At 41.2% G+C, this 13,923-nt stretch overlaps 1 protein-coding gene across 2 annotated transcripts in view; it reads left to right on the top strand.

The window, feature by feature from the left end:
* Nucleotides 1-13,923, top strand: part of poln (polymerase (DNA directed) nu) — an 85,692-nt gene that overhangs the window by 52,916 nt on the left and 18,853 nt on the right. Inside the window, exons 21-23 of one of the 2 annotated variants that reach the window (XM_085398456.1) lie at nucleotides 5,077-5,188; nucleotides 7,138-7,220; nucleotides 10,759-10,890. In XM_085398456.1, coding sequence (XP_085254582.1) covers nucleotides 5,077-5,188; nucleotides 7,138-7,220; nucleotides 10,759-10,890 — 327 coding nt within the window. Of the gene's footprint in view, nucleotides 1-5,076; nucleotides 5,189-7,137; nucleotides 7,221-10,758; nucleotides 10,891-13,923 lie in introns of those variants that run through there. The other variant, XM_085398463.1, reaches the window with a different exon arrangement.

Raw genomic sequence — 13,923 nt, 5'->3', positions numbered from 1 at the left:
GCCTGCAATTAGATTGGTTTTATTTTCATTTCTTTAGCTTTCTAAGTTGATAAAAGCAATACTTTTGGCCATCCTGCAAGCTTTTCATCAGAGATTTTAATTTAGAAAAAGCCTCATTCAAATATGTTATGAAGCTTTTCAAATGGTTTGACTATCAAACAGGCAGATGAATGACAAAGTTGAAGGTAAATTAAAATGTTAATAGCAGCTGCATAATGTGCTCTTTTACAGTATCAGCAGACATTTTAGAGATCAAAGGCTGACTTTGTTCACATCTGTGTGCGGGCATGACTCATAATCTGCTAACTTAATTATAATTTAAGTTAAGTTTTTAGAGAAACAAATTCACCTTGACCTCCAAACATGGCTCATGTAGCATATTTATTAGTTCCCTGGCTTTAATTTGGCTTTAAGTCTCTGAAGCCTGTTTTTTTAAGTACAAGTGGTAAAAATTATGAAGTTTTTCATTGGTGGAACCACTGAAATTGTTTACATTTACTCCATGGTATCTTTTGAGCTTCAAAGTCAGCAGCTCAGTTTAAAAAAATCATTTATTTCTTTATCACAAACTGAAGCTGAACAGTATTAGAAGAGGACAGAGCAAAGCTGATCAGAATAAAGAAACAATGAAAGAAATAAAGTGCTGAACAGATTACAGGGAGATTACCTCTATTGATCCTGATACTGTTTTCTTTCCTGAATAAACCCTGGCTGCATTTGCACAAAAAATGTACAAAGAATATATATTTAAAAATATCAGCAGCTTTCTCTTTCTAGAATTTATTCTCAATCATGAAAAACTAATGGCACTACTACTCAGTTTCTTTTAATATGCTGTCCATATTAATGTTTAAGTCGTGTCAAGTTGTCACTAGCATGAGCTTCTTGCACTACTGGTGGGTGCAGTGCTGTAGAAACAAAGCAGGGTTGAGTTAAAGAGAAGCGTTTTGTCTGTCAGGGTTATTTCTGTGTGGATCGATTCAAGGTTTCCTGACTGCAGGCCTTGGAGAACATATATAGACCACACACAGGCTAAGTCAGGATCACAGATTCACGTGTTTCATACTCTAGCTGCATATATTTCTATAATATCAGCCCAGAAACTTTCTCTTCTCCTTTCTGTTTCTCTTTACACACACACACACACACACACACACACACACACACACACACACACACACACACACACACACACACACACACACACACACACACACACACACAAGGATCCTGGTCAGCAATATGTTTCTTAGGCTGCCAGCCATGCTTGGAGGAAGTGTGATCGAGCTCATGAAACATTAATGAGATGATATCTTTAGAAACTCCCTCGCTCATCTCAGCAGAACCAAGACTCTGTCTCTTTTCCTCCATCTTTCACCTCACTATCACCCCTCCACCCTGCTTTCTTTTCTTCATTCAACCCCCTGGAGTCTCTGCCTTTATCCATCCCTTTTAAAATTTCCTTTGCAATTTATACTCGGAGCTTGGCTAAATGGAAATCAGTGTTTGTTTGAACCCACATTGTGAGCCGAACAGTCGAGGGAGGCTATTACAAATTCCTTCCCTTCTTTGTAGGACTGAATGATTTGACCTGAAATCAGCATTACATAAACTGTCAGACTTAGCACAATAATGACAAATTTAATGCTGCTTATTTTTAATGCACTAGGATATAAAATATTCATCCTCAGAACACCATCCACATATACACCAACAGAAACCTACCGCAGCTGGTATTTTTATCCTGAGTGAATATTTTCCTCTGCCTGTTTCCAGTTTCTTTTCCCCACATTTGGTTGACTTTAATTTGATTTTGGAGCAGGGAAGCAAAGGAAAGGGATCTGTCTGGTTGGAATACCAGTAAATGTAATGTACTGCAGTGGCTTTGTCAGATGTGTGTTTGGGTTTCCTTGTGTGTGAGTATGTGTGACTACATCTTAAGAGGTGTTTCAATTTAGATCTACCAAACTGACAAGAGAGCAGCTGCCCTAACATGCTGATCTGTGTGTTTGTGTTTGCATCTGTGCGCATGTTGTGTACTCTTTGTGTTTGTCCGTAGTTTCAGCCTCTGGTTATCTTTCTGCTTATGAAAAGGCCTTTTCCGAAATGGGTCAGGTGTCAGAGGCCTTTTTAGTTCAGGTATTTTATTTATTTGTTTATTTATTCATGTATTTGATCTGCAGTTGTACTCCCATGAAACTGTTTTCCTCTTTTGCAGTTACTCACTCCTCTCCTATCTCTATTTTATTTGCCACTTTTTTATTTTGGTTTTTTGACTAATATTAGTCTTTAAAAATATGCGTTTCACCTATTTTGGATTGCAAGTAAGAATCAGATTTATTTAAAATACTGTTTTAGCTTTTTTAAGGTTGAAGAAAACATATTTCTCTGGGTGCAGCTTATGGTCTTATAACAGAGCTGTGAGCCTGAGGTGGCCACGTTAATCCCTCCCTATGACATCATACAGAGCTACAAGTAAAATAAACAGTTTAAAACGAAGCATTTAGAGTAGACTGATGCCATCAGTGACTTATTTAAAACTTTGGCCGTGACCACGGTAGGTCGATATTAGCTTGTTCTTTAGTTCGTGAGTTCTCTTGGGAGATCAATGAGTTTAAACAGCATGAAAGTCATTCACAGTACATGGCCTTATCATTTTGGTGACACGTTCACCAAATGCCTAAATGTAATTACCATTAGATGAACTAAAATACTTTATAGTCAGTGTGACATTTAAATGTGCGCTGCCCATAGTCACATCAGGTTTTAATAACAGCATTTATGTAGAAAGTTGCGTGTCCTTTCCCTAATAGCCCACATTTACGTGGCAGAGTTTGTTCACTCTGAGGCGGATGCAGTGAAATGGATCCAAATCACGTCAATTACGCTATGACATGGAAAATAAAATCAAAGTGCCTTGTGAAATCAAATTGATGTATTCACAGGAAACCCTGTTGTTAGGGGCATTATGGAGAATTAGGGAGCAAGATACAATAGTGTAATTGCAGCATGCTTCATTACATTGTCACGTAAGAAAGTCAGCTCCCGTTGGGAGCTTTTTGACACCTGCGTACAGTAAAGTTTTAAAGTACTCGGCTGAAAAAGCTCAGGGCTGTGCTATTAAGTGGAAACTTATGCACTAAGTCACAGTGGTTTTCCAGATCAGAACAATAAAGCAGATGTTTGTAAGGAAAGTAGCTTATTCCCAGGCCGGTAATGGCAGGAATAATGGGAGAAAGATTACTTTCATCCAAAGTGCCAACACAAAATCTCTCTAGGTGCTCTTTGTGATGTTCCAGCTGGTTTTCAGCACTCACTGAATCTGGCTAAAATTAGATCGTCGGGGTCAGTAAATGTGCTGAGTGCCTCTGGATCAATTCTTTTGATTTACATGAGTAGACACTGAAAACTTTGATTGTAAATCTGGCTGCCTTGTCTGTGTTGTCTCCATAGCCTGTATATAAATGATGGATATGAGACTGTGATATGCACCTTTGGTTTGGGAAGTCTTGCTTTAAAGCCATGATTTGAACATTGTTAACCATCTTTTTGTTTTGTTATATTTTAAACCCACATGTTCTTAGTGAGGAATGGCTCTGACTGGGGGATCAGAGCCAGGTTATGTTTTATAACCTAACTTTTAAACTAGCAATTGAGGTCATAAACTCCCCAGCAAAGTGTTTACTGAAGTCAAATGTCAAGTAAGTAGCGAACTCGGACTACTGCTGTTTTATGTACTCTCTGTGGTTATGTGAGATTCATTTCAGGGAACACTTGATTATCAGAGGATAACACAATTAAAGTTAAACTTCAGGAATATCAGTCAGTCCAGTTAGTTAGAAACCATTGTGAATCTATTTCACCTGTTTTGGTGCAAATGAAAGTGACAAATCCTGCAGTGGAGAGGCAACAAGACAACACAACAACAGGCCCAGTATGTGCTTCTTTGTGCAAGGATGAACAGAATAAGGGCATGATGTCCTTTAGTAGGATCTGTGCTCACAGCCCAGAATCGTGCATCATGATTGGCTGGAACACCAGAACTGGGAGATCTGCCTCTGGTGCTTCAGTCTCAGAAGAGAGCAGGTCCACACTGAGCATGTGTGACAGACATGAAAGACTATACAGATGCCATGGTGAATGTTATGCTATTAGCACCATTATCATGTGGGTCAGTGATTGTATGGAAAGGCATATTTTGGGGGGATAGCACAGGCCTCCACATGCTAATCAACAGTAGCTTGACTTCTGTTAGATACCAGGATGAAATGCCCTGGGTTCCTCCTGGTCCAACTGGATCCAACTGGGAACCTCTATGGCACCACCCGTGGACTGTGGAGTGGCTGCTTTAACTGTGTCTTTAATCACCTTTAATCTTAGCAGTTTGACATATACATTTTGGTTTGGTGATCGAACACTGGCATCAACAGCTGGTAGAAACACGTGGCTCACAAAGACGCAGATATGTTCTACACACAGTTTTATTTTAGCTCTTATTTCTTCCTGGAAGCTCTCGCTCTTTAGACCTTGGTGTCTGTATTGATTGCTCCACTCAGGAGGGCAGGTTGGGGAACAGAAAGTAGTAGTTTTCGCACCAGTAACACTTTCCTCTGATAGAAATGTCTCAGATTAATTGTAAACAGTAAAAGGGAGTAACTTCATGTGGAGGTGGTAGGATGTTGTTACCTTCAAAAGGAAACACACTTGCTGTTTTAACCAACTGCTGGCTCTAGCTGTATATCGACTATCCAGACATGAAAGTGGTATTGATCTTCAAAACTGCCAGTGAGTGAAAAAGCCCTTTGCCCAAAATGTCAAACACTTTTTAAAATATTCACAATCTAAAGCTTTTCCTTTTGCTTTCTGTGGAGTTGTTGTGATTAGATGATGACCAAATAAGGCATGTGTTTGTGGCCTGGGATTACTCATGTTGTGGGGACACAAAGTAAATCTCCTTTCACAGACTCGACTCGTGTTTTGGGACAGAGAATTAAACCTTAAATCTGAGAAGTTTCGTTAGAGGTTGCGGTCAGAGATAAACATGGCTGTGTCTGTGTGTTTGTATGTGTGTGTCAGACTTTTGTCAGGTGGAGCTGCGTCTGTTGGCTCACCTGTCCTCTGACCCTGAGCTGCTTCGCATTTTTACCAACCCGCAGGCCGACGTCTTTACCATGCTGGCCTCTCAGTGGTGGGTCTCCATCAGTCACACACTCACACACACACACACACACACACACACACACACACACACACACACACACACACACACACACACACACACACTCAGGTTCTCCCTTGATCGACTTGCCAAGGTGAGTTTTGGTCCTATACAGGGTTTCTCCTTCCCTCTCTGCCTCCCAATCTCCCTTGTTTCACTTCACATCCTAATAGTCTGGTTGCCATGACTACCATGCCAACGGCCTTTTTCTGTCTCTCTTCACTGGGCAGGACACCCGGGGCTGGTCATCCTGCTGATTACATTGTTGGGCTTTTGAAGTTTGTGTGTGTGTGAGTGTGTATTCTTACCCCTCTCTGTGAGTGTGTGTCTGTGTTGGTGCAGGTCTGTGCTGTCTCTTTGATGATGTGCATATGGTGTGTGTCATACCTACACTCCTGTCATCCATCTCAGACAGGTGTGTGTCAGAGGGCGCCGGTTAAACAGATTACCATATTAACAGCTCCACTGAGGCTTTGCAGTGTGTCTCTTTCATTATCTCTCTTTCACCTTTAAACAAATTAACTGGAGTCACCGCAGCACCGCTGGGATTACGCCACCTCGGTGTCTTTCTCTTATAGACCTCTTCCTCTTTCTATCGCATCATTAGTCTTCTGCTCATCCAGTTGTCCCTCAGCTTTTGCTGTGGTGTGTATGTATGTCTCTTGCCCCTGTTGTTGTTATGCTCTTTTCTTTTCTGTCACTCATTTTTACTTATATTTGGTCAACTTTCACCCTCGCCTCAGCCATCATTCAGCTAAAGCACAGTAATGTTCCTCTGCTTTCTCTGATTAGAGATAGCTGTTACCGGACTTTTATTTTTTGTTTTTGTCATATTACAAAATGAATTGATTGAATATCATGTGGACTTCTTCTTTAAGAGGACAACTTGCTGCTCTGCTTGTTATTTAGCCTTGCAACGAATTAAAGGCACTTATTTTTGCAGTTTTTTTTTTACTCAGTGCATTGATGCCACTCCAGCAGGGGGCAATGAAAATCCAGAATAGCTTTTTCTTCAGCCAGATGTCATTGGAGGATAATGCTCACTTTTGGACCTCATAGGTTGCCCCCATTTACCCCCACATGTCATTTAACAGATACATATCTGTGCATGTGTGTGTGTGCCACAGAGAGAAAACAGCAGAGAGGTATTTTAGTGTACTGTACTGTCATCATATCTAAGAAGTCACATGTCATTATGCAAGGCTGGCACTGAAGCTCACCAGACTTGTAGTGTGGGTATGTGTGGGGCACTCCCGCAACACTGATCAGCTGTGGCAGCTCCCTGTCAGCCCCTCCAGAAATGCCACTTTGCAGACGTGTCATCCCACCCAGTCTGATCCCCAGTACTACGGCTGTCTGGAAGTCACATTACATAACTGTCTGTCTTCCCCTCTCCTGCAGCCTCTGTTCTTTTCTGTATTTATGCGGCTTTAACGTCTACATCTCACACTGCGCTTCTCTTTCTTGCTCTTATAATCTGTTGCCTGATGGGCTTTTTCTCGCTTTTATCTTTGCCCTTACTCTTTCTGTCTTTTTACTTTCTCTGCCGAGTGTCACTTTGGCCATTTCTTTAAAATTGCTGCCAATAACACCTCAATCAGCTTGAACAATATTTAATCTCTGATTGGTGACAGAAATCTTACCCCACATCCCTCGTTAGTCGTAGCCATCTTTTCATTTGTAAATGTTTAATACTTGTCAGCCAAAGACTTCATTTTCTTACTTGTCTTTAAAACAAAAAGTCTTATTTTATTGTAACATCAGTTTTTCTTTAAAAGCAAGTATCACTTCTGTGTTTTCAGTCGACTTTAAATCATAACTCTTCACTTCCACAGCAGTGAAAATGGATAAAATATTAGTGAAATTTCTGTCACTAATGGAATAATGCATCTCTCGCTCTCTCTGAATCTGTCTCTCAGGAAGGGGTTGAGTGAGAAAGAGGTGACATCTGAGGACAGAGAGCATGCCAAACGCGTTGTGTACTCTGTTGTTTATGGAGCAGGTGAGTACAAACACACCTCACAGAAAAGTGGTTTTGTCAATGAATAGGACAAATGATGAGTATGTTTCCAAATGAAAGCATAACAGGTTTAAGTGTCGTTGGTTTTGAAATGCAAGCAGTTCATAGTTTAAAGAGGGTAAATGAATCAGCATTATAGATAATTTAGAGTGCTGTGCAGCACTTAAGTGAAAGAAAAACAGCAAGAAGAGTCTGCAGTTTTATTCTGTGTGGATCAACTTTGTTTTTTGAAGCCAGCTTTAAGCGGCACATGGAGGAACTGCAGTTTTTGTTATTTCTACGTTGTCTTTGTTTTCCACCTCTGAAGGTTGCTCCTTGGTGTTTACTCAGAAATGTCCAGCGATTTCTGCTGGGACATACTGTAGCTGTTTTCCTGTTCCTTTTATGTACTGAATCACAGTCCTGAATCAAGGGATGGGCGATGGAGGGAAAGATTAATATAAAAATAGACAGAAGAGAGCTGAAAGGAAGATAAATACATAAAACAGCCATGTGGCCCTTAAAGAGACTTGTTTGTGTGACTTGTGACCCATTTATGGTTCACACACAGGTGCATTTTCTTATGAACATGGACACACGTGACCACAGATCAGTGTCACAGGAGCTTGCTTGTTTGATTCTGGTGTCTGAAATATCTGCTGTTTGTATGCTTGTCATCAGGATTACACATAAACGTCTGAGCCATGAGTGTCATGAAGCTGTTGGAGAGGTGGAGCATGGACAAAGAAAGAATTGATTCTGTTTTGTTGTAGATCCAGATGACTTGGTAGAGAATATGCTCCACTGGCGTCCTGGCTCAGCATGTGTCTCTATCTGTGGATCAAGAATATTATAGATTTAACTGAAGCTACATAACCAAAAGTAGGACATGAAAAAATTCACTTAATAAAACAATATAATTGACTTTAGGACAAAGCAAAAAAAAAGAAATAATATTACTTTCAACATTGAGTAAAATAAAGTTAAACTATTTAATCTTGTTGTCACCATAACCACCTCGAGGTTGCGTTGGTCTGCAAGCCACTTTGCAACCCACCCCAGCCCCTCCCATCATTCTTTTTAGTTAAAGTCTGTCATTAATGTTGCGTGCGCTGTTCTGTACAGTGGTCTTGCTGCTGCTCTGTCTGTCTCCAGTATTCTGTGTTTGCACATGGAAAGATGATCATGTCTCACCAAACATGAAGTATGTAGTTGGAAATAACAATCTTATTCTGACTATACTGGACCTAACCGAACTACTGCTCCTATGGATTTGTTAGACAATATCACGACAATGATCTGAAACACAGAATCTGCATTTAAGATTCATGCTTTGGACTTAATATGCTTCATTAAAAAACACTCTCAATCTGATGGTTTATTGTTCTGTGGCATTTCAGTCTGAGCTGGACTCACAGCTCAAACACAGTCACTCTCAGACACGCGATACTAAATGAATCATTTTTTGTAAACTCAATAAACCCTTAACAATAACAACAATGAGAGGCACATATCAAAGCTACTCATGTGAGACATGCGTGCGGGGCAAAACATGCACGGACAAATCGCACAGGAAAAGGTTAAAGAAAAAATGCAGAGTCAGTATTAAGTGTTTGAAAGAGGGCAACAACGTGAGAGCGGGTAGTCAGATGAACAAAATATACAGTAAAGGGGAAAATGTGGCGATTTGTGCAGAGGGTAATGTAGGGGAAATGCACTGGCAAAGAGCAGGCGGGGCCGAGAGGGAAACAAGAAGAGGAATGTAAGGAGCCGCTGATCCACGCAGACAGACGGCTCTTCATGGAGGGATGTGTTGCTATGGTTACAGAATACTAAAAGAATCCTGCTCAACAAGACAATAATCGGGTCAGGGAGGAGGGGCACAGCCGTACACATACATACATAGAGTGGGGCCACAAATAAGAAGGCCACGCAATGATGCTGACAGACAAAAGGTAGGATAGACTATAGACTGTACATAAAAGATGCCAATATGGAAGCGACTTAAACCTGCATTCTTTATAATGGCCAGCAGGGGGCTTTCTAAATTAATATCTATCCAACATCCGCCTGCTAAAAACCAGGGAACCAGGGATATTTCTGAAAATACTTCCTTAAAAAACTGTTTACCTGCAATACAGGCATACCAACTCATATACATTTTAATATTGATATGAGTGCATGATGTATGTATTTGTATGTTTTATAGTATTTATGTCAATAGAAAAAAACCTAAATATATATATTCTTTCCTGCATAAATGTGCCAGTCAATGCAAATACAGACTTAATATTGAGTAAAAGTCTATTTGATTGTATTTAATTTTATTGAATTTAAAGTATCTAAATTGTGTAATTGACCAGATCCTTGTATCACACTGCTACCCAGTAAACATTCTCTCCCTGATGTGCTTTAAGTCAAAATTACTGCCTTTTATATGTTTTTGGGGTGTATTAAACCACTTTTTCAAATTTATTTCAAGGAATCCAGATTTTAAGAAATATTTCTCATTTCAATAGTCAAGCTGCAATCACAGTTGATGTTTGTCTGTGAAGGTCAGACATCCTACACATCCAACACAATAGGGCTGTGTGTTTTCTGTTACATGATTGTTGTGATTTTGAGTCCCTGCTTTAATCACTGTCACCATCACTGAAAAACACACATAGTAACTGTGTTGCCCATTAGCAAACCCTCTACACTCCTCTGCTCGGGCCCTGCTCTTGTGCTCATGCTACAGGCTGCACACCTTTAACACCTCCTGAGCAAACACATCCACACTAGGTTTTTGTGTTCTAGTCTTCATCTCGACACACAAATACTCACCTCTAAGTCTCCCAGTGATCTTTTATCTTGTCCTTTTCATCCTCCCACTCCTCAGTTTGCTCTACTTTTTTTCCTTTGCCTTTCTCCTGCCCTCTGGTCCAGTCTGTCCTCTGTTCACTTAGCTCCTCTCAACTTCTCGGCCTCAGGCCTCACCTATCTGTCGCCACCATCTTTGGTCAGGAATTCTAATAATTATAATTATCTCCACTGAGGTGAATGTGATCAGCACCACCTGTTAAACTCTCCTTGCAGAGAATACATCTTCCAAGTAATTTGCATGTGAGAGGAAATCCAAGGAAAGTGAATAATGTCACAAAGCTAATCGCTGCATGTACCAGACATTACTCAGATTATACATGCATGTATTTTACATCATGCCCAATTCAAAACATTTGAGAAATGCACACTGCATCATACACCCTAACACACCCGAGTCTCCTGACATCGTAGACTAAACACATCCTCTCAAATATCCCATCTCTCCACTGGCATGTCAGCGCCACTGCTGCCCTGCATTGCTGCCTGCCTGCATGCTCCGGGGGGGATATTTTATTCATCACTCGCCAGTTTGTGGGCAGTGATGAGCTCGCAGCCTAGACGCCTAGACGCCAAACTGTAACTTCTGCTCTCCTGCTGCTGTAATAAATCAATAATTTCATAGTTTTCTGACTGAACTGTTTGTTTCCTCCTCCCTGATACGTCTTATCACATGTAGGTCGCGAGCGTCTGTCGGGTATCTTGGGGGTTAGCAGTGAGCAGGCCAGCCAATTCCAAGATCGCTTCCTCCAGACCTACAGAGACGTCCAGGGCTTCATCCAGAGAACCATCCAGCAGAGCCACAAACAAGGTCTGTGTCCATTCACAGTCGTGTTGTATCTAATAAGAAGCTTGCCTCAAGGTTAACGAATATGTATTCCTGAAAGGAAAGAAGCTACTTCACAGAACTCAGTAGAAATATATCAAGAGTTAAAGAAAAAATTAAAAGTGTTTGCTGGTTTGTTTGCGTTTGTGTGTGTCTGATTAGGCCTGCACTTTTGACATGCATAGCAGACTTTAGGTTTCTTAAGCATCCACACCCTCTGTGGATTTGTGTGTGTTTGGCTGGAGATGAAGAGATGTGCTGGATGGGCTGGAGATGTGCTTGCATTGGCAGGAAGAAGACGAACTGCCCTGGGTCAATACTTGAAGGGGACGGGGTGGATAAGAGGGGAGGGGCTGGAGGGTCTGATGGTTAGGACGAGACCCTTTATTTATATTCTAACCAAACTGCCAGCGCAGCACACTTGAGACTTGAACACAAAATAGTGTAAAGTCTGCACTTTAACCCTGATTGCGCATAGTGCACGAGCCAAGCGTGAACAGGGGGCGGGATGCTTCAGAACAGACCCTCTGACACTCACTGACTGCTGTTTGAGCTAATCTCACCCTCCAGCCAAGGATCTAATCCCTTCTTAACTTTATCTTATGTGTGCTATAATGACTTTCCTCTCGCTAAGAAAAACACTAGCTAATTACAGAGTAAACCAGATAAATTAGCCGACATCAGTGAGAAACATTCAGCTGTGTCACTATGTCAGCTTCAGATTCTTTGTCAGGCTGTGGCCGCGCAGAAAAACAGCATTTATCTGGTCTAATAAATGTTGAAAAATAACCTCATTTTGTAGCAGACATCAAAAATTAGGTCAGACCAGTGGATGTGTTTCACGCCAGCTGCAGCGGCGCACACCTTTTTTTTTTTCCACAAACACCAACACGCCGTTACACACAGACAGGTGCTCCATCACCCTCAGCACTGGTGACACAGCCCACTACCTGCTCATCACTTCCCCTTTCTTCTGCAATACGGGCGCCGATCGAAGCACCGTAATGGACTCATTCTTTCAGACTGCCGTGCAGAGATCGCAGTGGAAGCCTCCTCGTTCTCAGGGCCAGAGCGATGATGTGCCAAACAGGGGCTTTAATTCAGCCCATCACCATGGTGATGCTCCCATCAGGGACGGCTCTAGAAGTTATTCGCCCCACACTCTTTGTCTGTGTGTCCCTCTCTCATCCTGTCCATCAGTCTGTCTCTTTCGTTCCTTTCTCTCTTCAACCTCGCGTTTTTGATCCACGCTACAGTCTTTATGTTTCATCTTTCCCTTTTCTTCCCCTCCCTTATACCACAGCAGCAGGTTAGCTGATCGATAAAACAGCCTTCTTGAATCAATGCTAGCAGCGGCAGCATACTGTATTACACCAGAGTCCCTGGCTGTTTTAGCTGCTGTGCTGTGACTCAGGGAGCAGGGATTAATATGTGCTGTAGCCTCTCGCCTGCTCTGCACAGCTGATCTGACACTACAATGTTTTGCTCAGAAGGATGTTGACTGAGCAGAGATGAGATGAACAGAGCCACCTCATCTGCTGTCATATTTGCTGAAAATGTATTGGAAAGGGCAATACGAAGGTGAGGTCAGCATCACGGTGTCGGCGTAATTGCAGAGGGGCAAGAAAAGGAGGAGCTGTGTGGAAGTAAATGAGGGCATCAGCCAAGAAGGAACAAGGCAGAGATGAAGAAAAACCAGGGTTGTTTTGATTGTTTATGCCAAACCACAAAAATGATTCAGTCACAGCTGCATTTCTCATAATGGTTGACACTCTGTTTGACACTCTTTGCCACCACTGTGGGTAAGCCTCTGCTGTTGTTCCTCACATCATGCACTTTTTATTGAAATTCTTCAGATTCAGGGAATCACAGAGATCACAAAAAACAGTGAAGCTTTCTTAAGGCTACACTGACATAGGGAGGACTAGCTATGCAAGGATATGAAAACACTCTCATGAAGACGTCCTGTTGCGATGTCCTATTGTTCATGCACAGGTGCGTGCAGTTCTCCTGCAGACTTTTGCAGACAGTAGAACTGTGAAATACTTATCATAAATAAAATAAAAGGAGGCTGTCGTTTCACTGCTCATTTCACATTTCATGCTCTGCACATGTAGTCTCAAATGGCTGCAACTCTCAGCTGTGCACACAGCTTTTGTTCAGTAACTACGTAACTCACAGATAAGTTTAATCCTGAAATACTACTTCACCAATATTTTGAGATTTTCAGTTTATGGTGGATGTATTTCACTGTCGCTAGATGGTTGCAACATGATAATAATATCTGATATAGATTAAAACCTACAGGGGTCTGAAATGACTGAGAAAGATTTGTGCTGTGGTGATAAAATAATTAATCCCTGAAAACCTTTCAGGGATTAATTATTTTACATGATCAAACCTTAAGATTAAGCTGAAAACATTTCAGTACATTAGGCAACATCACCACAATCAGTACCAATAAAATCTTTTCTGTTGTCAGTAAATATTACAATATTTTACATACCTAAACTGAAATAAAAATCAGATTCATATTCAGAGTCGTTTTATATATGAGTAAAGCTGTTATAGGCTGTGTTTTTATACCAACAGTTGATCACATAACAGTTTGACTGGTCACATGGAGTAATCGAGCCTACAGAGGTTTTCCCACTCTGTCTTACATAATTTATAACTTACTTTTGTGTAGCTGTCTTTGTCGTGGTCCCAGAGTTTTAACCTTTCAATGTCTTGAATTTTGTTTAGAATCAAATGTTCTGTGTCTTTTTTCACCGTGAGCTAGGGCTGTGCGATATGACCAAACTCTCATATCCCGATATAAGAATTCTATCGTCTGATAACGATATAAATCACAAAAACGTAACATTTTCTGTAAATTCTGTGAATCTGGGCAGCTCGACTTGCGGGAAGTGTTTCCAGCTCCGCGTCATGTAGCTGGAGTCGAGTGTTTTAACCGATGCATGAAACTCTACATTTTAGACATAAGTTGTAAAGGCCGCCGTTTTCTTTGTGAGTATT

Source organism: Rhamphochromis longiceps, linkage group LG3 (assembly GCF_057381845.1).
Source record: "Rhamphochromis longiceps isolate RC_006_pf linkage group LG3, R_longiceps_female_GT1.1, whole genome shotgun sequence".
In the NCBI taxonomy this organism is placed as follows: domain Eukaryota; kingdom Metazoa; phylum Chordata; class Actinopteri; order Cichliformes; family Cichlidae; genus Rhamphochromis; species Rhamphochromis longiceps.
This window is presented reverse-complemented; position numbering and strand designations above follow the sequence as displayed.